This window comes from Anomaloglossus baeobatrachus, chromosome 8 (assembly GCF_048569485.1).
Source record: "Anomaloglossus baeobatrachus isolate aAnoBae1 chromosome 8, aAnoBae1.hap1, whole genome shotgun sequence".
Lineage (NCBI taxonomy): Eukaryota > Metazoa > Chordata > Amphibia > Anura > Aromobatidae > Anomaloglossus > Anomaloglossus baeobatrachus.
In genome coordinates, this window is record NC_134360.1 from 87039144 (window position 1) to 87063268 (window position 24125).

General features: G+C 52.9%; 1 protein-coding gene across 1 annotated transcript in view; it reads right to left on the minus strand.

Moving 5' to 3' along the window:
• The window catches only part of NDUFV1 (NADH:ubiquinone oxidoreductase core subunit V1), a 34783-nt gene that overhangs the window by 8443 nt on the left and 2215 nt on the right, over positions 1 to 24125 (minus strand). The window contains exons 2-5 of the mRNA XM_075321876.1: positions 22493 to 22600; positions 22238 to 22317; positions 21985 to 22155; positions 21529 to 21712 (exon numbers count right to left, since the gene is read on the minus strand). Coding sequence (XP_075177991.1) covers positions 21529 to 21712; positions 21985 to 22155; positions 22238 to 22317; positions 22493 to 22588 — 531 coding nt within the window. The 5' untranslated portion in view covers positions 22589 to 22600. The remainder of the gene's footprint in view (positions 1 to 21528; positions 21713 to 21984; positions 22156 to 22237; positions 22318 to 22492; positions 22601 to 24125) is intronic.

Genomic DNA, 24125 nt, shown 5'->3' on the forward strand with positions numbered 1-24125 from the left:
TGCAGGAATCCTGTATTTCCCCATAGACTTCTATTAGCGACGGATTGCGACTGATGACCCTGCGTTGCATCCGCTGCGTCGCGGTCCGTCGTTTTTGACTGACCGCCGAGCGGGGAGCAACGCAGAATGTAACGTTTTTCGGGCCGTCAAAATTAACGCGCCGCGCAGGAATCCGTCGCCATCCGTCAAGCTTGTAATGCATGTCTATGGTGCTGGATTCCGTCGCAATCCGTCTTACAACGGAATCCAGCGCAGGATTCCGTCATGCTCTACTGAGCATGCCCAGCATGCTTGGCACGCCCACTGGGCTGTCCCAAACACAGACAGATCATGACTGATCCGTCAAAAAACGGACGCACAGCGGATGTAACGGACGCAACTGATCCGTTTTTTCACAGGATTCCTGTGAAAGGAATCCTGTGAAAAACACATCAGTTGCATCAGTTGACATCTTGAAAATGACTGATCCGTTGCTGACGGACCTGACGGATTGAAAACACAGGATGTGTGAACTTAGCCTAAGGAGGGATGATGTGAGATGCGCCCTGCATGAAGGTGCGCACCTGAGCCAGTCGGGCGATACGCCGCTGGAACAATACCGACAAAGCCGACACCTGTCCCTTGAGGGAATTGAGGGACAGACCTAACTGTAGACCTGACTGTAGAAAAGACAGGATGGTCGGCAAGGAGAACGGCCAAGGAGCATGGCCGGAAGAGCGACACCAGGACAGGAAAATTCTCCAAGTCCTGTGGTAAATCTTGGCCGAGGAAGACTTCCGAGCCTGAGTCATGGTGGAGATGACCTCAGAGGGAATGCCTGAAGCCGTCAGGATCCAGGACTCAAGAGCCACGCCGTCAATCTGAGAGCCGCAGAATTCTGGCGGAAGAACGGACCTTGAGAGAGAAGGTCTGGGCGGTCCGGGAGATGCCACTGCACCTCTACGGACAGGCGGAGCAGGTCTGGGTACCAAGCTCGCCTGGGCCAGTCCGGAGCAATGAGTATGACTCGACGGCCCTCCGTTCCGATCTTGCGCAGAACCCTGGGCAAGAGCGCTAGAGGGGGAAACACATAGGCCAGACGGAACTGAGACCAATCTTGAACCAGTGCGTCTGCTGCGAAGGCCTGAGGATCGTGGGAGCGAGCCACGTAAACCGGAACCTTGTTGTTGTGCCGGGATGCCATTAGATCCACTTCCGGAGTGCCCCACTTGTGGCAGATCGATCTGAACACTGACGGATGCAGGGCCCACTCGCCGCCGTCCACGGTTTGACGGCTGAGATAATCGGCCTCCCAGTTTTCCACGCCTGGGATGTGGACTGCAGATATGGTGGACTTGGAGTCCTCCGTCCACTGGAGGATTCGTTGAACCTCCAACATCGCCAGACGGCTGTGAGTCCCGCCCTGGTGATTGATGTAGGCAACCGCTGTCGCGTTGTCCGACTGAACCCGAATGTTCTTGCCCGCCAACAGGTGGTGAAAGTCTAGGAGAGCTAGAAACACAGCTCTGATCTCCAGCACATTGATCGGGAGGGCTGATTCGGACGGAGTCCAAGTGCCCTGTGCTCGGTGATGGAGAAATACCGCTCCCCAACCGGAGAGGCTGGCATCCGTGGTGAGGATCACCCAGGACGGAGTCAGGAAGGAGCGTCCCTGTGACAGGGAGAGGGGCTGAAGCCACCACTGAAGGGAGTTCCTGGCCTGTGATGACAGAGCCACCAGCCTGTCCAAGGAAGAGATCCGCTTGTCCCAACAGCGGAGAATGTCCAGCTGCAAGGGACGCAGATGGAACTGGGCAAAGGGAACCGCTTCCATTGACGCCACCATCTGACCCAGCACCTGCATGAGGTGTCTGATGGAATGACGGCGGTGCCTCAGCAGAGAGCGCACCGCCAGACGAAGGGACTGCTGTTTGACTAAGGGCAACTTGACAAGTGCCGGCAGAGTCTCGAATTGCATCCCTAGGTACATAAGTACCTGGGTCGGGGTCAGAGTGGACTTGGGCAGGTTGACAAGCCACCCGAACTGAACTAGCGTGGCGACAGTGAGAGAGACACTCCGCTGGCAGTCTACACTGGATGAGGCCTTGACTAGAAGGTCGTCCAGGTAAGGAATCACTGCCAATCCCTGGAGGTGCAGGACCGCAACCACTGCTGCCATGACCTTGGTGATAACTCGAGGGGCCGTGGCTAAGCCAAAGGGAAGAGCCACGAACTGGAAATGTTCCTCTCCGATTGCAAAGCGTAGCCAACGCTGGTGTGAGACCGCAATAGGCACATGCAGATAGGCATCTCTGATGTCGATGGATGCCAGAAAATCTCCTTGGGTCATTGAGGCAATGACCGATCTCAGAGATTCCATGCGAAAGTGCCGCACCTGAACATGCTTGTTGAGAAGCTTGAGATCCAGGATGGGCCGGGAGGAACCGTCCTTCTTGGGGACTAGAAAGAGGTTTGAGTAGAAACCGCTGAACCGTTCCCGGGCGGGAACCGGAACAATTACCCCGTTGGCCTGCAGGGATGCCACGGCCTGAGAGAAGGCGGCGGCCTTGGAGCAAGGGGGTGTGGACAGAAAAAATCTGTTTGGCGGGCTGGAAGAAAATTCTATCCTGTAGCCGTGGGAGATAATATCCCGCACCCACTGATCGGTGACGTGTTGGAACCACACGTCTCCAAAGTGGGAGAGCCTGCCACCGACCAAGGACGTTGCTGGCGCAGCCAGATAGTCAAGAGGAGGCTGCCTTAGTGGCAGCGGCTCCTCCGGTCTTTTGAGGACGCGGCTTTGCGCGCCAGTTCGATTTACGATCCTTGGCTGCGGTAGTGGACGCGGTCGAGGGCTTCGAGGATGACCAATTAGAGGAACGAAAGGAACGAAACCTCGATTGGATCCTGCCCTGGACAGGTTTCCTGGCCTTAGTTTGAGGCAAGGAAGTACTCTTCCCGCCAGTAGCCTCCTTGATTATGTCATCCAGCTGTTCCCCAAACAGCCGGGACCCAGCAAAAGGGAGACTCGCAAGGTACTTTTTTGAGGAAGCGTCTGCTTTCCACTCTCGAAGCCACAAGATCCTGCGGATCGCGAGGGAGTTAGCGGAGGCCACCGCCGTGCGGTGAGAAGCCTCCAGGATGGCAGACATGGCGTAGGATGCAAAAGCCGAAGCTTGAGAAGTTAAGGTCTCCGGCTCAGGCACAGAGTCCCTGGTGAGGGAATGCATCTCCTCCAGAGAGGCAGAGACTGCCTTGAGAGCCTACACTGCCGCAAAAGACGGGGAGAACGAGGCTCCAGCCGCCTCATATACAGACTTGGCCAAAAGGTCAACCTGGCGGTCAGTGGGATCCTTAAGAGAAGTGCCATCAGCCACAGCCACGACTGTGCGGGCTGAGATTCTGGACACTGGAGGGTCTACCTTTGGGGACTGAGCACATTCCTTAACCACCTCTGGTGGAAAAGGAAAATGGTCATCTGAACTACGCTTCGGAAAACGTTTGTCAGGACAGGCCCTGGGTTTGGTAACAGTGGCCTGAAAGCTGGAGTGGTTAAAAAACATACTTTTAGCTTTCTTAGGTGAGGTAAACTGGTGTATCTCTACCAGAGAGGCTTGTTCCTCAGACTCTGGTGGGTTGAGGTTCAGTACGGAGTTAATGGACGCAATCAAGTCACTAACATCCGCATCACCCTGAGACAAGTCAATGGGGTACATAGAGGTAGCGTCTGAGCCCACAGTAAACGAGTCCTCCTCGCCCTGCACCTCGGCACGTGAATCAGAGCCGTGGGAAGAGGAAGGAGAAGGGTCCCTGCGTCTCCGTTTAGGGGGACGGGGTCCTGGGACATGCTCTGGGAGCTCTGCAGAGCTAGAAGCAGCCGAAGCACCCTGAGAAGGGGGCTGATGCATGGTCAGCAGTGTCCGGGACAGCTGCCCCATGGAGTCGGCAAAAGACTTGGAAATAGCTTGTGAAAAGGATGCTACCCAAGCCGGGGGTTCAGCCACCGGGGCCAAAGCAGCCGGAGGGACCCCTGCGGAGGCTCCAGGCTGAGACACAACCATGTTAGCACAGGCATCGCAATGTGGGTATGTGCTTGGCTCTGGCAGAATGAGCTTACAAGCAGTGCATATAGCGTACATGTTTGCAGCTTTGCTCCTAGTGACAGACATGCTGCTGAGGTGGAGGCTCTGCAGCCAGAATACACTCCTATAGAATGCCTGAGAGTGTAATAAAAGTCCACAACCAGAGGTTGTGGCTTACCAGCCCGTGCTCTCTGTGTGCCCTCCGGATTCCACCGCTCCCCTGTGAAGCGTTAGCCTTCCTGATAGTATGCAGCTGCAGCATCCAGCGCCCTCCAGCGTAAGAACGCTGAGAAAATGGCGCTGGGAGAAAGAGGGGGGCGTGTAAAAGCCCAAGAGCGGGAAAAACGGAGGGCAGAGAGATACAGGACGATATACAGGGGAGGGAACATCTCCCCAGAGAGGAGTGCCCTCCCCTCTGCTGGTCGGGCGGTGGGCGGCGCTGTATGCAAAACATGCAGAGAAGCCAAAACCGAAACTAGGCCCAAACAGAAGCCGGGGCCTAGATTTAACAATGCGGCCGACGAGCAGGTACCTTCGGCGCGGTTCTCAGGGGAAATCCCCAGAATCGGCCGGAATTTACAGTAACGCTAAAACACATACTGTCCCCCTAATAAAAGTACCCGGGACCCCTGAAAAACGTCTCTATACTTAGCTTTGAGACGCAGGGCCATGTCCCTGGAGAGGGGGGTAAATGCTCCTTCCAGCAGGGACCAGACAGGGCTGCGGATGGAGACCGGTCTTCTGCAAGCAGAGAGGACCGTGGAGGCTCCCACTTCAACCCAGAGCCTCTTAGAGGATGTGAAGGAGCGCGGCATGTGAAGGCTCCAGCCTTATAAAGTCAACCTTAACAGCACCGCCGACAGAGTGGGGTGTGAAGGGACATGCCGGGAGTCCAGACTGGACCCGCTTTTCTTCCAAATCTTTAAAATAAAATAAAAATGAGAAAAAAAATATCAGAGAATGCAAGTGTGTGTATCCTCCTGAAACACAAAGCATTGAACTGGATAGATTGTCATCCAGGGAGTGTATATAGCCCGGAGGGAGGAGCTACACGTTTGAGTGTAGTACTTTGTGTGTCCTCCGGAGGCGCTAGCTATACACCCATGGTTTGGGTCTCCCATGGAAGGAACGATAAAGAAAATGGCCCTTGTGACAGCAAGTCTGGGCGGTCTGGAAGCGCCCACGGCTGACCCACCGTGAGATGCCACCGATCCGGGTACCACGACCGCCTCGGCCAGTCTGGAGCGACGAGAATGGCGCGACGGCAGTCGGACCTGATCTTGCGTAACACTCTGGGCAGCATCGCCAGAGGAAGAAACACATAAGGCAGTCGGAACTGCGACCAGTCCTGAACTAACGCGTCCGCCGCCAGAGCTCTGTGATCCGGAGACCGTGCCATGAATGCCGGGACTTTGTTGTTGTGCCGTGACGCCATGAGATCGACGTCCGGCGTTCCCCAGCGGCGACAGATCTCTCGAAACACTTCTGGGTGCAGAGACCATTCCCCCGCATCCATGCCCTGACGACTGAGAAAATCTGCTTCCCAGTTTTCTACGCCCGGGATGTGAACTGCGGAGATGGTGGAGGCTGTGGCTTCCACCCACTGCAGAATCCGCCGGACTTCCTGGAAGGCTTGACGACTGTGAGTGCCGCCTTGGTGGTTGATGTATGCGACGGCAGTGGCGTTGTCCGACTGGATACGGATCTGCCTGCCCTCCAGCCACCGCTGAAAAGCCAATAGGGCTAGATACACTGCCCTTATTTCCAGAACATTGATCTGAAGGGAAGACTCTATCGGAGTCCAGGTTCCCTGAGCCCTGTGGTGGAGAAAAACCGCTCCCCACCCTGACAGGCTCGCGTCCGTGGTGACCACAGCCCAGGTTGGAGGTAGGAAGGATTTTCCCTGCGATAGAGAATTGGGAAGGAGCCACCACTGAAGTGATGTCTTGGTTGCAAGGGAAAGAGAGACGGTCCTGTCGAGGGAAGCCGACCTCCTGTCCCATTTGCGGAGAATGTCCCATTGGAGCTGCCGTAGATGGAATTGCGCGAACGGCACTGCCTCCATCGCTGCCACCATCTTCCCCAGGAAGTGCATGAGGCGCCTTAAGGGGTGTGACTGATTCCGAAGAAGTGATTGCACCCCTGCCTGCAGAGAAAGCTGTTTGTCTCGCGGTAGCTTGACTACCGCTGACTGTGTATGAAACTCCATCCCGAGGTAAGTCAGTGATTGGGTCGGTGTCAACTTGGATTTCGGGAAGTTGATGATCCACCCGAACTGCTGGAGAGTCGTCAGAGCGACTGTAAGGCTGTGTTGACACGCCGCCCGAGAAGGGGCCCTGACTAGGAGATCGTCTAGGTAGGGAATCACCGAGTGGCCCTGAGAGTGTAGGACCGCCACAACGGATGCCATGACTTTGGTGAAAACTCGTGGGGCTGTCGCCAGGCCGAAAGGCAATGCCACGAACTGAAGGTGTTCGTCCCTGATGGCGAAACGCAAGAAGCGTTGATGTTCGGGTGCGATCGGCACGTGGAGATAAGCATCTTTGATGTCGATCGATGCTAGGAAGTCTCCTTGTGACATCGAGGCGATGACCGAGCGGAGAGATTCCATCCGAAACCGTCTGGTCCTCACGTGTCTGTTGAGCAGTTTGAGGTCCAGAACGGGACGGAATGATCCGTCCTTTTTTGGCACCACGAACAAGTTGGAGTAAAAGCCGCGACCACGTTCACTTCAGAGCGTCCACCGCCTGAAAAAGTGCGTCGGCCTGAGCGGGGGGCGGAGAGGTTCTGAAGAAACGAGCCGCAGGACGGGAGCTGAACTCTATCCTGTAACCGTGAGACAGAACATGTGGCCACCAGGCGTCGCCAAAGCGGGAGAGCCTGCCACCGACCGAGGATGCGGTTAGGGGATGCCGAGAGTCATGAGGAGGCCGCCTTGGAGGCAGTGCCTCCTGCGGCCTTTTGGGGGCGTGACTTGGACCGCCACGCATAGGAGTTCCTCTGGCCTTTCTCCTGCCTGCTGGACGAAGAGGATTGGGGCTTGGCGGAGGGACGAAAGGACCGAAACCTCGATTGTATTTTCTGTTGTTGAGGTCTCTTAGGTCTGGACTGGGGTAAGGAGGAGTCCTTTCCCTTGGATTCCTTAATAATCTCATCCAATCGTTCGCCAAACAAGCGTTCGCCAGAAAACGGCAAACCGGTTAAGAACCTCTTGGAGGCCGAGTCTGCCTTCCATTCGCGCACACAAAGCATAAAAACCGAGGAGCCCGTGATCCACAGGAGGGTGTATAGGCAGAGGGCAGGGGTTACACTTTTTAAAGTGTAATACTTTGTGTGGCCTCCGGAGGCAGAAGCTATACACCCAATTGTCTGGGTCTCCCAATGGAGCGACAAAGAAAGTGAAAATTCAAAGATTTATTCCAACTGTACTGTAATATAAATGAGATTTTTAGCAAATAATTGATCAATTCTTTGAGCCACCCCTGCCAACGTCACGGCAAATCTCAATAGGGGGGTCCTACGCTATATTCTGTATTTCATGTGCCATGCGGCCTCCTAGATAAAGTTAAAAGCAGAACCATAATGGAGCACACATACCTGTAACCTGTATATAACCGCTTCTATGTTGCAAAAGAGGCAATTGTGGATAGAGGCCAGCCCAGGTCCCAGCATGTGGAGCAAGCTCTACACATACCAGGACTATATCAGAACTGACCCTCCCAGTGCCAGACAGCAACCATTGATAAAGGCGGACCAGATCCAAGTATGGTGCTTAATTAGCAATGCCTGTGGAAAGGGTGAGGCAACTGAATGTGTACAGCTACCAACAGGAGGAATATATTGCAAACCAAGATCAGACGTGCATAGCATGGTGGTGACCAGCCACCAGACATTTGTAGCATAACTACAACCAAACAGAGAGAGAGAGAGAGGGGAGCCAGCACGATCTGAAAATGGCATGCATCATATAAAAAGTGCAAATTCACAGATTTATTCCAACTGTACTGTAATATAAATGAGATTTTTAGCAAATAATTGATCAATTCTTTGAGCCACCCCTGCCAACATCACGGCAAATTTCAATAGGGGGGTCCTAACCTATATTACGTATTTCATGTGCCATGCGGCCTCCTAGATAAAGTTAAAAGCAGAACCATAATGGAGCACACATACCTGTAACCTGTATATAGCCGCTTCCATGTTGCAAAAAAGAGAATTTTGTTACTTACAGTAAATTCTTTTTCTTATAGTTCTGTATTGGGAGACCCAGACCATGGGTGTTTAGCTTCTGCCTCCGGAGGACACACAAAGTACTACACTTAAAAGTGTAGCTCCTCCCTCTGAGCTTATACACCCCCTGGTAGCCAGTCCTAGCCAGTTTAGTGCAAAAGCTGAAGGAGAATAGCCACCCACAAGTAGAACAGAGTAAGAACCGGAACAACCGGAGACTCTGTCCACGACAACAGCCGGTGATAACACACGGAACAAGAAAATTGCCAACAGGCAACAGGGAGGGAGCTGGGTCTCCCAATACGGAACTATAAGAAAAAGAATTTACGGTAAGTAACAAAATTCTCTTTTTCTTTATCGTTCCTTTGGGAGACCCAGACCATGGGACGTTCCAAAGCTGTCCCTGGGTGGGAATAAACAGAAAAAACTAAGAAGTAGGCGGAGCCTAACTTCACAAGTGGGCGACAGCCGCCTGAAGGATGCGTCTGCCCAAGCTCGCATCTGCCGAAGCATGAGCATGAACTTGGTAGTGCTTCGAAAAGGTATGCAGGCTAGTCCAAGTGGCAGCCTGACAGACTTGTTGAGCCGTAGCCTGGTGCCTAAAAGCCCAAGAGGCAACGACAGCTCTGGTCGAGTGTGCTTTGATCCCCGGCGGGGGAGGCACCTGAGTACTCTGTTAGGCGTCCGAAATGGTCGATCTAATCCAACGGGCCATGGTCGGCTTAGAAGCAGAGAGACCCTTGCGCCGCCCTGTGGTTAGCACAAAAAGAGAGGTGCACCACCTAAGCGCAGCGGTGCGAGACACAGAGATCCGGAGAGCACGCACCAGATCTAGAGTATGCAGCGCTTTCTCAAAGCGATGAACAGGGGCCGGACAGAAGGAATGCAAGGAAATATCCTGGTTAAGGTGGAAGGGAGAGACCACCTTAGGAAGAAAGTCCGGGGTCGGACAGAGAACTACCTTGTCTTGGTGAAAAACCAAAAAAGGTGACTCCGAGGAGAGCGCAGCCAAATCAGAGACTCTCCTGAGAGAAGTTATGGCAACTAGAAAGGCCACCTTTTGAGAAAGACGATACAAAGAAACCTCCCTAAAGGGCTCGAAAGGGGGTTTCTGCAATACCGTGAGGACCAAATTAAGGTCCCAGGGATCCAAGGGCCGCCGATAAGGCGGAATGATGTGAGACGCACCTTGCATGAAGGTGCGGACCTGAGCCAGCCGGGAAAGACGCCGCTGGAACAGCACTGATAGAGCAGAGACTTGTCCCTTGAGAGAGTTGAGGGACAGTCCTAGCTGCAGACCGGACTGTAAAAAAGACAGAAGGGTCGGCAACGAGAATGGCCAAGGAGAATGGCCGGAAGAGCGACACCAGGACAGGAAAATTTTCCAAGTCCTGTAATAGATCTTGACGGAGGAAGACTTACGGGCCCGAGTCATAGTGGAGATGACTTCAGGAGGAATACCAGAAGCCGTCAAAATCCAGGACTCAAGAGCCACGCGGTCAATTTGAGTGCCGAAGAATTCGGGCGGAAAAACGGACCTTGCGAGAGCAGGTCTGGACGGTCCGGAAGACGCCACGGCATCTCCACGGACAGTTGGACCAGGTTCGGATACCAAGCTCGCCTGGGCCAGTCCGGTGCAATGAGGATGACTCGACGGCCCTCCATTCTGATCTTGCGCAGGACTCTGGGCAAGAGAGCTAGAGGGGGAAACACGTAGGACAGACGAAACTGGGACCAGTCTTGAACCAGAGCGTCCGCGGCGAAGGCCTGAGGATCGTGGGAGCGAGCCACGTAAACCGGAACCTTGTTGTTGTGACGGGATGCCATTAGGTCCACGTCCGGAGTGCCCCACTTGCGGCAGATTGACTGAAACACTGCCGGGTGCAGGGACCACTCGCCACCGTCCACGGATTGACGGCTGAGATAATCTGCCCCCCAGTTTTCTACGCCAGGGATGTGGACTGCGGATATGGTGGACTTGGAGTCCTCCGCCCATTGAAGAATGCGTTGGACCTCCAACATTGCCAGGCGGCTGCCTGTCCCGCCTTGGTGATTGATGTAGGCAACCGCTGTCGCGTTGTCTGACTGGACTCGAATGTGCCTGCCCGCCAACAGGTGGTGAAAGGCTAAGAGAGCTAGAAGCACAGCTCTGGTTTCCAGCACATTGATTGAAAGGGCTGACTCGGACGGAGTCCAAGTGCCCTGTTCTCTGTGGTGGAGATGTACCGCTCCCCAGCCGGATAGGCTGGCATCCGTGTTGAGAATCACCCAGGACGGAGTCAGGAAGGAGCGCCCTTGGGACAGGGAGAGGGGTCGAAGCCACCACTGAAGAGAGCTCCTGGTCCGTGGCGACAGAGCCACTAACCTTTGTAAGGAGGAAGGCCGCTTGTCCCAACAGCGGAGAATGTCCAGCTGCAGAGGACGCAGATGGAACTGGGCAAAGGGAAACGCCTCCATGGAGGCCACCATTTGACCCAGCACCTACATCAGGCGCCTGAGGGAATAACGGCGGGGCCTCAGGAGAGAGCGCACCGCTAGCCGGAGAGACTGCTGTTTGATTAAGGGCAACTTCACAAGTGCCGGCAAAGTCTCGTACTGCATCCCTAGGTACGTGAGACTCTGGGTCGGAGTCAGAGTGGATTTGGGAAGATTGACAATCCACCCGAATTGGGCTAGGGTGGCGAGAGTGAGCGAAACACTCCGCTGACAGTCTGCGCTGGATGTACCCTTGACCAGAAGGTCGTCCAGATAAGGAAGCACTGCTAACCCCTGGAGGTGCAGGACCGCAATCACTGCCGCCATGACCTTGGCGAATACCCGAGGGGCCATAGCTAACCCGAAGGGGGAGCCACGAATTGGAAATGATCCTCTCCTATCGCAAAACGTAACCAACGCTGATGTGACACTGCGATTGGCACATGTAGATAGGCATCTCTGATGTCGATGGACGCCAGGAACTCCCCTTGGGTCATAGAGGCAATGACTGATCGCAGAGACTCCATGCGAAAATGCCGCACCCGGACATGCTTGTTGAGAAGCTTGAGATCCAGGATGGGCCGGAAGGTACCGTCCTTTTTTGGAACTAGGAAGAGATTTGAGTAAAAACCTCTGAACCATTCCTAAGCGGGAACTGGGACAATCACTCCATTTGCCTGCAAGGACGCCACGGCCTGCGAGAAGGCGGCGGCCTTGGAGCAGGGGGGAGTTGAGAGAAAAGAAGGGAATTTTGTTACTTACCGTAAATTCCTTTTCTTCTAGCTCTTATTGGGAGACCCAGACGATTGGGTGTATAGCACTGCCTCCGGAGGCCACACAAAGCAATTACACTAAAAAGTGTAAGGCCCCTCCCCTTCTGGCTATACACCCCCAGTGGGATCACTGGCTCACCAGTTTTAGTGCAAAAGCAAGAAGGAGGAAAGCCAATAACTGGTTTAAACAAATTCACTCCGAGTAACATCGGAGAACTGAAAACCGTTCAACATGAACAACATGTGTACCCGCAAACAAACCAAAAATCCCGAAGGACAACAGGGCGGGTGCTGGGTCTCCCAATAAGAGCTAGAAGAAAAGGAATTTACGGTAAGTAACAAAATTCCCTTCTTCTTCGGCGCTCTATTGGGAGACCCAGACGATTGGGACGTCCAAAAGCTGTCCCTGGGTGGGTAAAGAAATACCTCATGTTAGAGCTGCAAGACAGCCCTCCCCTACGGGGAGGCAACTGCCGCCTGCAGGACTCTTCTACCTAGGCTGGCGTCCGCCGAAGCATAGGTATGCACCTGATAATGTTTGGTGAAAGTGTGCAGACTCGACCAGGTAGCTGCCTGGCACACCTGTTGAGCCGTAGCCTGGTGTCGTAATGCCCAGGATGCACCCACGGCTCTGGTAGAATGGGCCTTCAGCCCTGATGGAACCGGAAGCCCAGCAGAACGGTAGGCTTCAAGAATTGGTTCTTTGATCCATCGAGCCAGGGTGGCCTTAGAAGCCTGCGACCCTTTGCGCTTACCAGCGACAAGGACAAAGAGTGCATCCGAACGGCGCAAGGGCGCCGTGCGGGAAATGTAGATTCTGAGTGCTCTCACCAGATCTAACAAATGTAAATCCTTCTCATACCGATGAACTGCATGAGGACAAAACGAAGGCAAAGAGATATCCTGATTAAGATGAAAAGAGGATACCACCTTCGGGAGAAACTCCTGAATGGGGCGCAGCACTACCTTGTCCTGGTGGAAGACCAGGAAGGGAGCCTTGGATGATAGTGCTGCCAGCTCAGACACTCTCCGAAGAGATGTGATCGCTACCAGAAAAGCCACTTTCTGTGATAGTCTAGAAAGTGAAACCTCCCTCAGAGGCTCGAAGGGCGGCTTCTGGAGGGCAACTAGTACCCTGTTCAGATCCCATGGATCTAACGGCCGCTTGTACGGGGGTACGATATGGCAAACCCCCTGTAGGAACGTGCGCACCTTAGGAAGGCGTGCCAAACGCCTCTGAAAAAAGACGGATAGCGCCGAGACCTGACCTTTAAGGGAGCCGAGCGACAAACCTTTTTCTAACCCAGATTGCAGGAAAGAAAGAAAGGTAGGCAACGCAAATGGCCAGGGAGACACTCCCTGAGCAGAGCACCAGGATAAGAATATCCTCCACGTTCTGTGGTAGATCTTAGCGGACGTGGGCTTCCTAGCCTGTCTCATGGTGGCAACGACCCCTTGGGACAATCCTGAAGACGCTAGGATCCAGGACTCAATGGCCACACAGTCAGGTTCAGGGCCGCAGAATTCCGATGGAAAAACGGCCCTTGGGACAGTAAGTCTGGTCGGTCTGGTAGTGCCCACGGTTGGCCGACCGTGAGCTGCCACAGATCCGGATACCACGCCCTCCTCGGCCAGTCTGGGGCGACAAGTATGACGCGGCTGCAATCGGATCTGATCTTGCGTAGCACTCTGGGCAAGAGTGCCAGAGGTGGAAACACATAAGGGAGCCGGAACTGCGACCAATCTTGCACTAGGGCGTCTGCCGCCAGCGCTCTTTGATCGCGAGACCGTGCCATGAAGGTTGGGACCTTGTTGTTGTGCCGTGACGCCATTAGGTCGACGTCCGGCACCCCCCAGCGGCGACAGATTTCCTGAAACACGTCTGGGTGAAGGGACCATTCCCCTGCGTCCATGCCCTGGCGACTGAGGAAGTCTGCTTCCCAGTTTTCTACGCCGGGGATGTGAACTGCGGATATGGTGGAGGCTGTGGCTTCCACCCACATCAGAATCCGCCGGACTTCCTGGAAGGCTTGCCGACTGCGTGTCCCCCCTTGGTGGTTGATGTATGCCACCGCTGTGGAGGTGTCCGACTGTGCGACTGACTTTGAAGGAGAGCCTGCACCCCAGTCTGTAGTGACCTCTGCTTGTCCAGCGGAAGCTTCACTATCGCTGAGAGAGTATGAAACTCCATGCCAAGATACGTTAGTGATTGGGTCGGTGACAGATTTGACTTTGAGAAGTTGATGATCCACCCGAACGTCTGGAGAGTCTCCAGTGCAACAGTCAAGCTGAGTTGGCATGCCTCTTGAGAGGGTGCCTTGACCAGTAGATCGTCCAAGTAAGGGATCACAGAGTGTCCCTGAGAGTGCAAGACTGCTACCACTGCCGCCATGATCTTGGTGAACACCCGTGGGGCTGTCGCTAGACCAAATGGCAGAGCTACGAACTGAAGATGGTCGTCTCCTATCACGAAGCGTAGAAAGCGTTGGTGCTCTGTAGCAATCGGCACGTGGAGATAAGCATCATTGATGTCTATTGATGCTAGGAAATCTCCTTGAGACATTGAGGCAATGACTGAGCGGAGGGATTCCATCCGGAACCGCCTGGCGTTCACATGCTTGTTGAGCAGTTTTAGGTCCAGAACAGGACGGAATGAGCCGTCCTTTTTTGGCACCACAAAGAGATTGGAGTAAAAACCTTGACCTCGTTCCTGAAGAGGAACAGGGACCACCACTCCTTCTGCTCTTAGAGAATTCACCGCCTGCAGAAGGGCATCTGCTCGGTCGGGATGTGGGGAAGTTCTGAAGAACCGAGGCGGAGGACGAGAACTGAACTCTATCCTGTACCCGTGAGACAAAATGTCTGTTACCCACCGGTCTTTGACCTGTGGCAGCCAAATGTCGCAAAAGCGGGAGAGCCTGCCACCGACCGAGGATGCGGAGGGAGGCGGCCGAAAGTCATGAGGCAGCCGCCTTGGAAGCGGTACCTCCGGTTGCTTTCTTGGGGCGTGAGTGAGCCCGCCAGGAATCAGAGCTCCTTTGCTCTTTCTGAGTCCCTTTGGACGAGGAGAATTGGGGCTTGCCCGAGCCTCGAAAGGACCGAAACTTTGACTGCCACTTCCTCTGTGGAGGTTTGCTTGATCTGGGCTGGGGTAAGGAGGAGTCCTTACCTTTGGACTGTTTGATGATTTCCGCCAATTGCTCACCAAACAGTCTGTCTCCAGATAATGGCAAGCTGGTTAAACATTTTTTAGAAGCAGGATCTGCTTTCCATTCCTTTAACCACAAGGCTCTGCGCAAAACTACAGAGTTGGCAGATGCCATTGAGGTACGGCTCGTAGAGTCCAGTACCGCATTGATAGCGTAGGTCGCAAACGCAGACATTTGCGTAGTTAGGGACGCCACTTGCGGCACTGCTGGACGTATGAGAGAGTCCACCTGTGCCAGACCAGCTGAAATAGCTTGGAGCGCCCACACGGCCGCGAATGCTGGAGCAAACGACGCGCCGATAGCTTCATAGACAGATTTCAACCAAAGGTCCATCTGTCTGTCATTGGCATCTTTAAGTGAAGCCCCATCCTCCACTGCAACTATGGATCTAGCTGCAAGCCTGGATATTGGAGGGTCCACTTTTGGACACTGGGTCCAGCGTTTGACCACGTCAGGGGGAAAAGGATACCGTGTATCCTTAAGGCGTTTAGAAAAACGCTTGTCCGGATAAGTATTATGTTTCTGGATGGATTCTCTGAAGTCAGAGTGGTCCAGAAAAGTACTCAATTTACGCTTGGGATACAGATAATGGAATTTCTCCTGCTGTGCAGCTGCCTCCTCTGCAGAAGGGGCTGGGGGAGAAATATCCAACAGCCTATTGATGGCCGCTATAAGGTCATTTACCATGGCGTCACCATCTGGCGTATCCAAATTGAGTGCGGCGTCAGGACAAGACTCCTGATCACCCACCTCTGAACCCTCATATAGGGACCCTTCTCGCTGAGACCCTGATCCGCGTGATGACGTGGAGGGTCTCTCCCAGCGAGCTCGCTTAGGCGGACTGGGACTGTCATCGGAGTCAGAGCCCTCAGCCTGTGATGCCTGGGACCCCCTTGAAGTACGGATTAGTTCCAACTGAGGGGGACCGGGGAACATAGACACAGCAGTGTCTATGGTCTGAGCAACTGGCCTGGACTGCAAGGTTTCCAGGATTTTTGTCATAGTCACAGACATTTTATCAGCAAAGACTGCAAATTCTGTCCCCGTCACCGGGGCAGGGTTCACAGGCGTCTCTGCCTGGGCTACCACCACAATAGGCTCTGGCTGACGAAGTGCCACTGGGACTGAACATTGCACACAATGAGAGTCGTTGGAGCCTGCTGGTAGATTAGCCCCACATGCTGTACAAGTAGTGTATACAGCCCGTGCCTTGGCACCCTTGCGTTTTGCGGATGACATGCTGTTGTCTCCTCAAAGCAATATAGGGTGTACAGCCAAGAAGCGACCTTACAGTGCAGTATTAAATATATCTAGACACAGCAGTGTCTATGTACAGCGAAAAATATAACACTGTGGCACTAGTGGGGCTGCACGTATGTGCTGCTTACCGCCCGCTTAGCGCGGGTGTGTGGTCGCCAGAAACCCCTAGCCTGGGTCCCCCAGAGCCTGCGTCCGTTCTCCAGCCAGACTGCATGTGTATAATGGCTGCCGGCGTCCTGGGGAGCTGCAAGCCTGGGGGCGGGCCTAGGGCGTGCACAGAGAAAAAGCGCGAAGCCTGTGTCCTACTGTGCTCAGTGAGAGGGCTGGAGCATGTAAATCGTGCTCCAGCCCTCGGCGCTGCCGATTGAATAACGTCTCTCCCCTACCCTGATTGACAGGGTGGGGGGCGTTAACGAAGCGGAGCTAGGCCGCAGAAAGCCGGGGACTAAAGTTAGAAGCGCCGCCGCCGTAAAAGCGCGGTCGGCGCGACCCCGGCGCACTACAAGTCGCAGCTGCGCCGCCGCTCCAGGGGCGGTCGGCGCGGCGATCCACACACATAAAGTCCCCCAGTAATCTGCGGGGACTATAAGCCCAGCGCACAGCGCTACAGTCCCCGGCGCACTAGCACACCCAGCAAGCCTGGGGTGCGCGTGGTCTGCCATATGGGGACACAGAGTACCTGAAAGTTGCAGGGCCTTGTCCCTGAACGGCACTCCCGCTCCACATCCAGCAGGTTCTATGGGTCTGTGGATGGAGCCCGGCCTCAGGGCTTGGTGGCCGGTAAGATCCCACTTCCTCAGAGCCCTTCAGGGGGATGGGGAAGGAAAACAGCATGTGGGCTCCAGCCTCCGTACCCGCAATGGGTACCTCAATCTTACAAACCACAAGTGGGGTAAGAAGGGAGCATGCTGGGGGCCCCATATGGGCCCTCTTTTCTTCCATCCGATATAGTCAGCAGCTACTGCTGACTAAACAGTGGAGCTATGCGTGAATGTCTGACCTCCTTCGCACAAAGCAGAAAACTGGTGAGCCAGTGATCCCACTGGGGGTGTATAGCCAGAAGGGGAGGGGCCTTACACTTTTTAGTGTAATTGCTTTGTGTGGCCTCCGGAGGCAGTGACCCAATCGTCTGGGTCTCCCACTAGAGCGCCGAAGAAAATCTGTTTGGAGGGCTGGAAGAGAATTCTATCCTGTAGCCGTGAGATATGATGTCTCTCACCCACTGATCGGAGACTTGCTTTAACCAAGCGTCGCCAAAGTGGGAGTGCCTGCCACCGACTAAGGACGTGGCTGGAGCGGGCCGAGAGTCATGAGGAAGCTGCCTTAGTGGCAGAACCTCCTGCGGTCTTCTGCGGACGCGTTTTTGGGCGCCAGTTGGATTTCTGATCCTTGGCTGAGTTAGCGGACGAGGCGAAAGGCTTAGAGGATGACCAGTTGGAGGAACGAAACCTCGATTGATTCCTACTCTGGGCGGGTTTCCTGGTCTTGGTTCGTGGCATGGATGTACTCTTCCCGCCAGTAGCTTCTTTAATGATTTCATCCAGCTGTTCACCAAACAGCCGTGAACCAGCAAAACGGAGGCCAGCAAGAAACTTCTTGGAAGAAGCATCTGCCTTCCACTCTCGAAGCCACAAAATCCTGCGGATAACAGGAGAATTAGCTGAAGCCACCGCAGTGCGGTGAGCAGCCTCTAGCATGGCAGACATGGCATAAGATGAAAAAGCTGAAGCCTGAGCAGTTAAGGTAACCATCTCAGGCATAGATTCCTTGGTGAGGGAATGCATCTCCTCTAGAGAAGCAGAGATGGCTTTGAGAGCCCACACTGCTGCTAAAGTCGGGGAAAACGCGGCCCCCGCAGCTTCATACACAGATTTGGCCAGAAGGTCAATCTGACGGTCAGTGGAATCCTTAAGTGAGGTGCCGTCAGCCACCGACACAACGGTCCGGGCTGATAGCCTAGACACCGGAGGGTCTACCTTCGGGGAGTGAGACCACTCCTTGACCACCTCAGGTGGAAATGGAAACCGGTCATCAGAACCACGCTTTGGAAAGCGTTTGTCAGGGCAGGCCCTGGGTTTGGTCACAGCAGTCTGAAAACTGGAGTGGTTAAAGAACACACTCTTCACTCTCTTAGGCGAGGTAAACTGATGTTTTTCTGCCAAAGAGAGTTGCTCCTCTGACACTGGCGGATTGAGATCCAGCACAGAATTAATAGAAGCAATCAAATCACTAAGATCTGAGTCACCCTCAGAGAAATCGATGGGATCAGATGATGAATCCTCCGTGAGCTCCGATGGACGGAGGTCAGAGGATAGGAGTCCTCTGTCAAGAGTATTAGAGGCACCCTGTGAGGGGGGCTGATGCATATTAATCAAAGTCCTGGACAAAAGCCCCATGGACTCAGAAAATGACTGGGATATGGACCTAGAAAAGGACTCTACCCAGGCCGGGGGTTCAATCACAGGTGCAGCAGCAGCCTGAGAGACCACTGGGGGTGAGACTCCAGGCTGTGGCACCGCCAAGTTAGAGCAGACATCACAATGTGGATAGGTGCTCGGCTCAGGCAGCAGGAGCTTACATGCAGTGCATGCCGAATCAAGCTTTGGAGCCTTGCTCCTTGTGTGAGACATGCTGCTGGAGTGGGGGCTTTGCAGAGAATGAACCCCAGGGAGAATATACAGAGGTCCACAACCGGAGACCGGCTGTGGCTTACCAGACCGCTGAGCGCGGTGTTGTGTGCCCTCCAGATCCCGAAGCCCGGTCCCCCAGTCGCAGCACCTCAGCAGAGATGCAGAATGCAGGATGTCCCAGAGCAGAGTGAACTCTGCCTGAGAAGAGGGCGTTCCTATAAAAGAGCGGGAACTGGAGGGCTATAGAGACCTGCAGGGAAGGAGGGACGCTTCAGCAGTGGGGAGTGTCCCTCCTCTGTGTAGAACGGCCGCCGGGAGGAGCCGAACCTGTCCCTCTGCATGAGTGACATGCGAGGGCAGGAAAATGAAACTAGGCCTCCGGCGAAGCCAGGGCCTAAATTTAAGCGGCGAGGCCGACAAGCAAGCACCATCGGTGCGGTTCTCAGGCAAAAGCTAGAGAACCCGCCGGAAAAGTTAAAACAATCACATACAGCATACTCTCCCCTTACAATAAAGAACCGGGACCCCCAACATAAACGTCTCAGGTACTTAGCTGCTGAGACGCAGGGCCATGTCCCAGGGGATGAGTGCTCCGGTCCAACAGAATCCTCAAGGGGCTGTGGATGGAGACCGTGCTGGCTCCCACTTCAAGCCAGAGCCCAGAAGGGATGGTGAAGGAGCGCGGCATGTAAGGCTGCAGCTTTGTAAATCAACCTTAACAACACCGCCGCCACAGTGGGGTGAGAAGGGACATGCCGGGAGTCCAGACATGGACCCGCTTTTCTTCAAACTCTTTCCAAAAGTCAAACAAATCAGATGAGAATGCATGTGTGGATGTATGCCTCCTGACACAAAGCACTAAACTGGCTAGGACTGGCTACCAGGGGGTGTATAAGCTCAGAGGGAGGAGCTACACTTTTAAGTGTAGTACTTTGTGTGTCCTCCGGAGGCAGAAGCTAAACACCCATGGTCTGGGTCTCCCAAAGGAACGATAAAGAAAAAGGCAATAGTGGATAGAGACCAGCCCAGGTCCCAGCATGTGGAGCAAGCTCTACACATACCAGTACTATATCAGAACTGACCCTCCCAGTGCCAGACAGCAACCACTGATAAAGGCGGACCATATCCAAGAATGGTGCTTAATTGCATTGCCTGTGGAAAGGGGTGAGGTAACTGAATCTGAACAGCTACCAACAGGAGGAATACATTGCAAACCAAAATCAGGCGTGCATGGTATGGTGATGGTCAGTCACCAGAAATTGTAGCATAACTACAGTCATAACAAGTCATAACAGAGAAAAAGGAGCCAGCACGATCTGAAATTGGCATGCATCATATAAAAAGTGAAAATTCACAGATTTATTCCAACTGTACTATAATAAAAAAAAATTAGATTTTTAGCAAATTATCTCAATTTCTGGTGACTGACCATCACCATACCATGCACGCCTGATTTTGGTTTCCAATGTATTCCTCCTGTTGGTAGCTGTTCAGATTCAGTTACCTCACCCCTTTCCACAGGCAATACTAATTAAGCACCATACTTGGATCTGGTCCGCCTTTATCAATGGTTGCTGTCTGGCACTGGGAGGGTCATTTCTGATATAGTCCTGGTATGTGTAGAGCTTACTCCACATGCTGGGACCTGGGCTGGTCTCTATCCACAATTGCCTTTTTTGCAACATGGAAGCGGCTATATACAGGTTACAGGTATGTGTGCTCCATTATGGTTCTGCTTTTAACTTTATCTAGGAGGCCGCATGGCACATGAAATACGTAATATAGGTTAGGACCCCCCTATTGAGATTTGCCGTGACGTTGGCAGGGGTGGCTCAAAGAATTGATCAATTATTTGCTAAAAATCTCATTTATATTACAGTACAGTTGGAATAAATCTGTGAATTTGCACTTTTTATATGATGCATGCCATTTTCAGATCGTGCTGGCTCCCCTCTATCATCTCCCCTGTGCGTGCACGCTGGGGACAGCGGTACTTCGGGGAACACGTGAAGGACGGGACTATCAGCGGCGGCGGCAGCGAGAGGGAAAAATCAATGTTTTCAGCTGCCAATGTCCATCCCCCTCTTGCTGCCGCAGCCGCTGATAGTCCCGTCCTCCACGTGTTCCCCGAAGTACCGCTGTCCCCAGCATGCACGCACAGGGGAGATGATGTGGAGGAAGGGACTATCAGCGGCGGCAGCGAGAGGGGGATGGACATTGGCAGCTGAAAACATTGATTTTTCCCTCTCGCTGCCGCCGCTGCTGATAGCCCACATCATCTCCCCTGGGGACAACGGTACTTCGGGGAACACGTGGAGGACGGGAAGGGACCACTTGCCTGTTACCTCACTTCCTGACAAATCACCTGCGTTTTTGGTACCAAAAACGCAGGTAAAAGGCAGGTAAAATGCACCACTTTTGATTAGCATGCATTTTTCCTGCGTTTTTGATGCCCTCATTGATTTCAATGGGTGACAAATGTTGACAAAAACGCAGGAAGAATGAACATGCTACATTTTTTGTCACAAACTTTTGACAAAAAAAACGCTGACAAATAAACTGCAATGTGCGCATGACAAATCTGACTTCTCATAGATTTTGCTGGGAAGTCAGATGTCAGAAAGTTCTGCTGACAAAACTGCAGCCAAAAAAGCAGCAAAAAAGCAGCGTGCGCATGTAGCCTTAGAAAAACCTATAAATCTGTGAGAAACTAGCAATGTGAATGTAAATACTCAGGAACATCACCACTGCTCTCCACTATCTGGTCGTCGGCCATACCAGACACAGAGAGGATCCACAGTATATAACAATGGTAGAAAAATCATGGAATATAACCAAGACTGACGCAAGTTCATTTTTTTTGTCATCCCCATCCAGTGCTGACCATTACCTGAAGATTTGAGGCCTCGTTGTAGAACTCTCCTCTTATGTAGATGTAGGCAGCTCGCGCCCCCATGCTGCGACCAGCCACCAGACATCCCTCCACTAACTTGTGGGGATCGTGCCGCATGATCTCGCGATCCTTGCAGGTCCCTGGTTCCCCCTCATCTGCATTCACCACAAGATACTTGGGGCTAAAGAAAAAATAAAGACTGAAATCTGAGCAATTTATCATGGAAGATGTCTGTGGAGGTGTTCACCCACATGTATGGGAGGTAGGGGGGATAAGCCCTGCACAGAGATCCCTCCACACCATCAGCACTCCAAGGCATGCACCCCCACATTGGACGGTCACTGCCATATTGCCTGCTCATACATTTCCCGTAGAATAAACGCAGATTTGATTCACCAATGTGGAGGTCATCATTGAGCAGAACTACGGCTTACCGCCCGTCAGATGGCTTACCGCCCGTCAGATGGCTTGTTCATAAAGCTCCATTTCAGACCTGTTGGGAAACCAGCACCCCCTCTTCCACGCAGGCCTGACGCTTTGATCTCCCCCAAGATCCAATCCACTCCTTTCAGAAGAATTTCCTTGGTCTTGTACCAGTCACCACGGCTTTGAGCGCCTTTTAACCTATAGGAAAAGGGAAGATTGTGGTGACCATAACACAAACAGTAGATTGTGTGTACAATACTGAAAACCCGTCCTGGCTCACCTCCAATCGTGACGGCCATACAGATTGGTGAAAATACGATCTTCATCACTCAGGGGCCCAAACTTTGTCTTCTTCTGTGACTGAATAGAATAGAGCCAGTCTCTTAAATCCTCTCCTATCAGTGGCAGACCATACATAATTCTATAAATCATTTCCATACTGCTGCATATAAAGCAGCTTATGCGAGTCCCCCATAAAAAGCAGCAATCCAGCGTGACACTCCCTGCGATGTACCTGGACATGTCCGCCACTTACCTGATCAGCTGCGGTAGAGTTCAACCTGACTAAGGAAACAGCAGGCGCTGGGGACGGGAGGGAGGAGCGCAGGATGTGTCGGACTGACAGCAGCATCCCGGCAGAAGACTAGAAGAGACGGCACAGGAAGAACCAACTTAGAACATACACACATGTATCACATGTATATATACGCATAGAAGCGGGTCTCATTTTATATACCGATCTGATGATGGCCCTCACTGACTGCTTCCCCAATGTGTGTCCGTCCTAGGATCGCCCCATGATGATACTACAAAGCCCCAAAATGTAAGTGAGTGCAGTCACGTTGCAAACAGCACAATGCTGGGAAACAAGTCACAAACCGTCCGGCCCATGAGAATTTCTTGTAATATGCTGCTCACAAAGCTTCCACATTCACTTAAAGGTCAATGTCACGTTGTTTTGTGATATTAAACCGCCCCCAATGTGTTTTAAATGATGCAATGTGCATCACTAACATGGGTTTCTAAACAAAGAATTCCGCATATTTATCTGAAAATAAGGCTCTATATGCTTAGATGAATGCAGTACAGACCTTTGGTTTCAGATTCAGCCACTGATCTTTTTTGAACATCATCTGCATTGTAATTGATTACAGCGCAGGTCCTTCACATCCATCCCTTCTGCAAATGCTGAGCTTCGCTCATTTACATGGTTGTGACATCACCACAGGTCCTTCACCACCACTTCTCCAATGCTGAGCTTTACCCATTATGGTCACATTGTCACAGCTCTAGAGTGTCACTTCTCGAGAGCGCTGTGACCAAAACAGGCGGAGCTCAGCATTGGCGAAGAGATGGTAAAGGCCCTATGGTGATATCGCAACCATGTGACCAAAATGGGCAAAGCTCGGCATTGCAGAAGTGGTGGTTGTGAAGGACCTGTGGTGTAATCAATTACAATGCAAGGAGTGTGACTAAGGCTACTTTCACACTTGCGTTGTTTTGCATCCGTCACAATCAGTTGTGTGACTGATGCAACTGATGCGTTGCAGATAGTGACACAACTGATGTGACTGATACTGTTTTACCGGCAGCAGGCTAGTGTGAACGATCAGCTAATCACCCGGCGGCCGGCCGATCAGTTGATCGCTTTAAAAAGCCGCCGCCGGCCGATCAGCTGAGAGTTCGGCTGCCGAGAGAGAAACACTGATTTCAATGATAAAACATAAGAGCTGAGCATGCGCAGAGAAAAAAAAAAGGATTCAGCCGTTCAAAAAACGCTACATGCTGCCGCCCGACGGTCAGTCGTTCCACGAATGATCCTTCATGTGGTGGATGCAACGCAGACACATTAGTCACAATCCGTCATTTATACAAGTCTATGGGAAATAGCGCAAGCCGTTAATGGATTGCGCTGTTTTCCAAAGCGATGGATTTCGACTAACGCAAGTGTGAAAGTAGCCTAAGAGAAGAGTGAACTTGTTGGATGTTCAGAAATTGACTACCAAAAAACAAGGTTCAGGTTTGAAGTTCGAGTGCGTTACGAGTGCAAACCATTCAAGCGAGCAGCGCTGTGCTCAAGTATGAGTGATGCTCAGCCCTGTGCGAGCCGCGTGCAGTGTATGAACAGCTCACACTGGGGGTAAAGTCAGCGTGGTCAGATGCAGTGT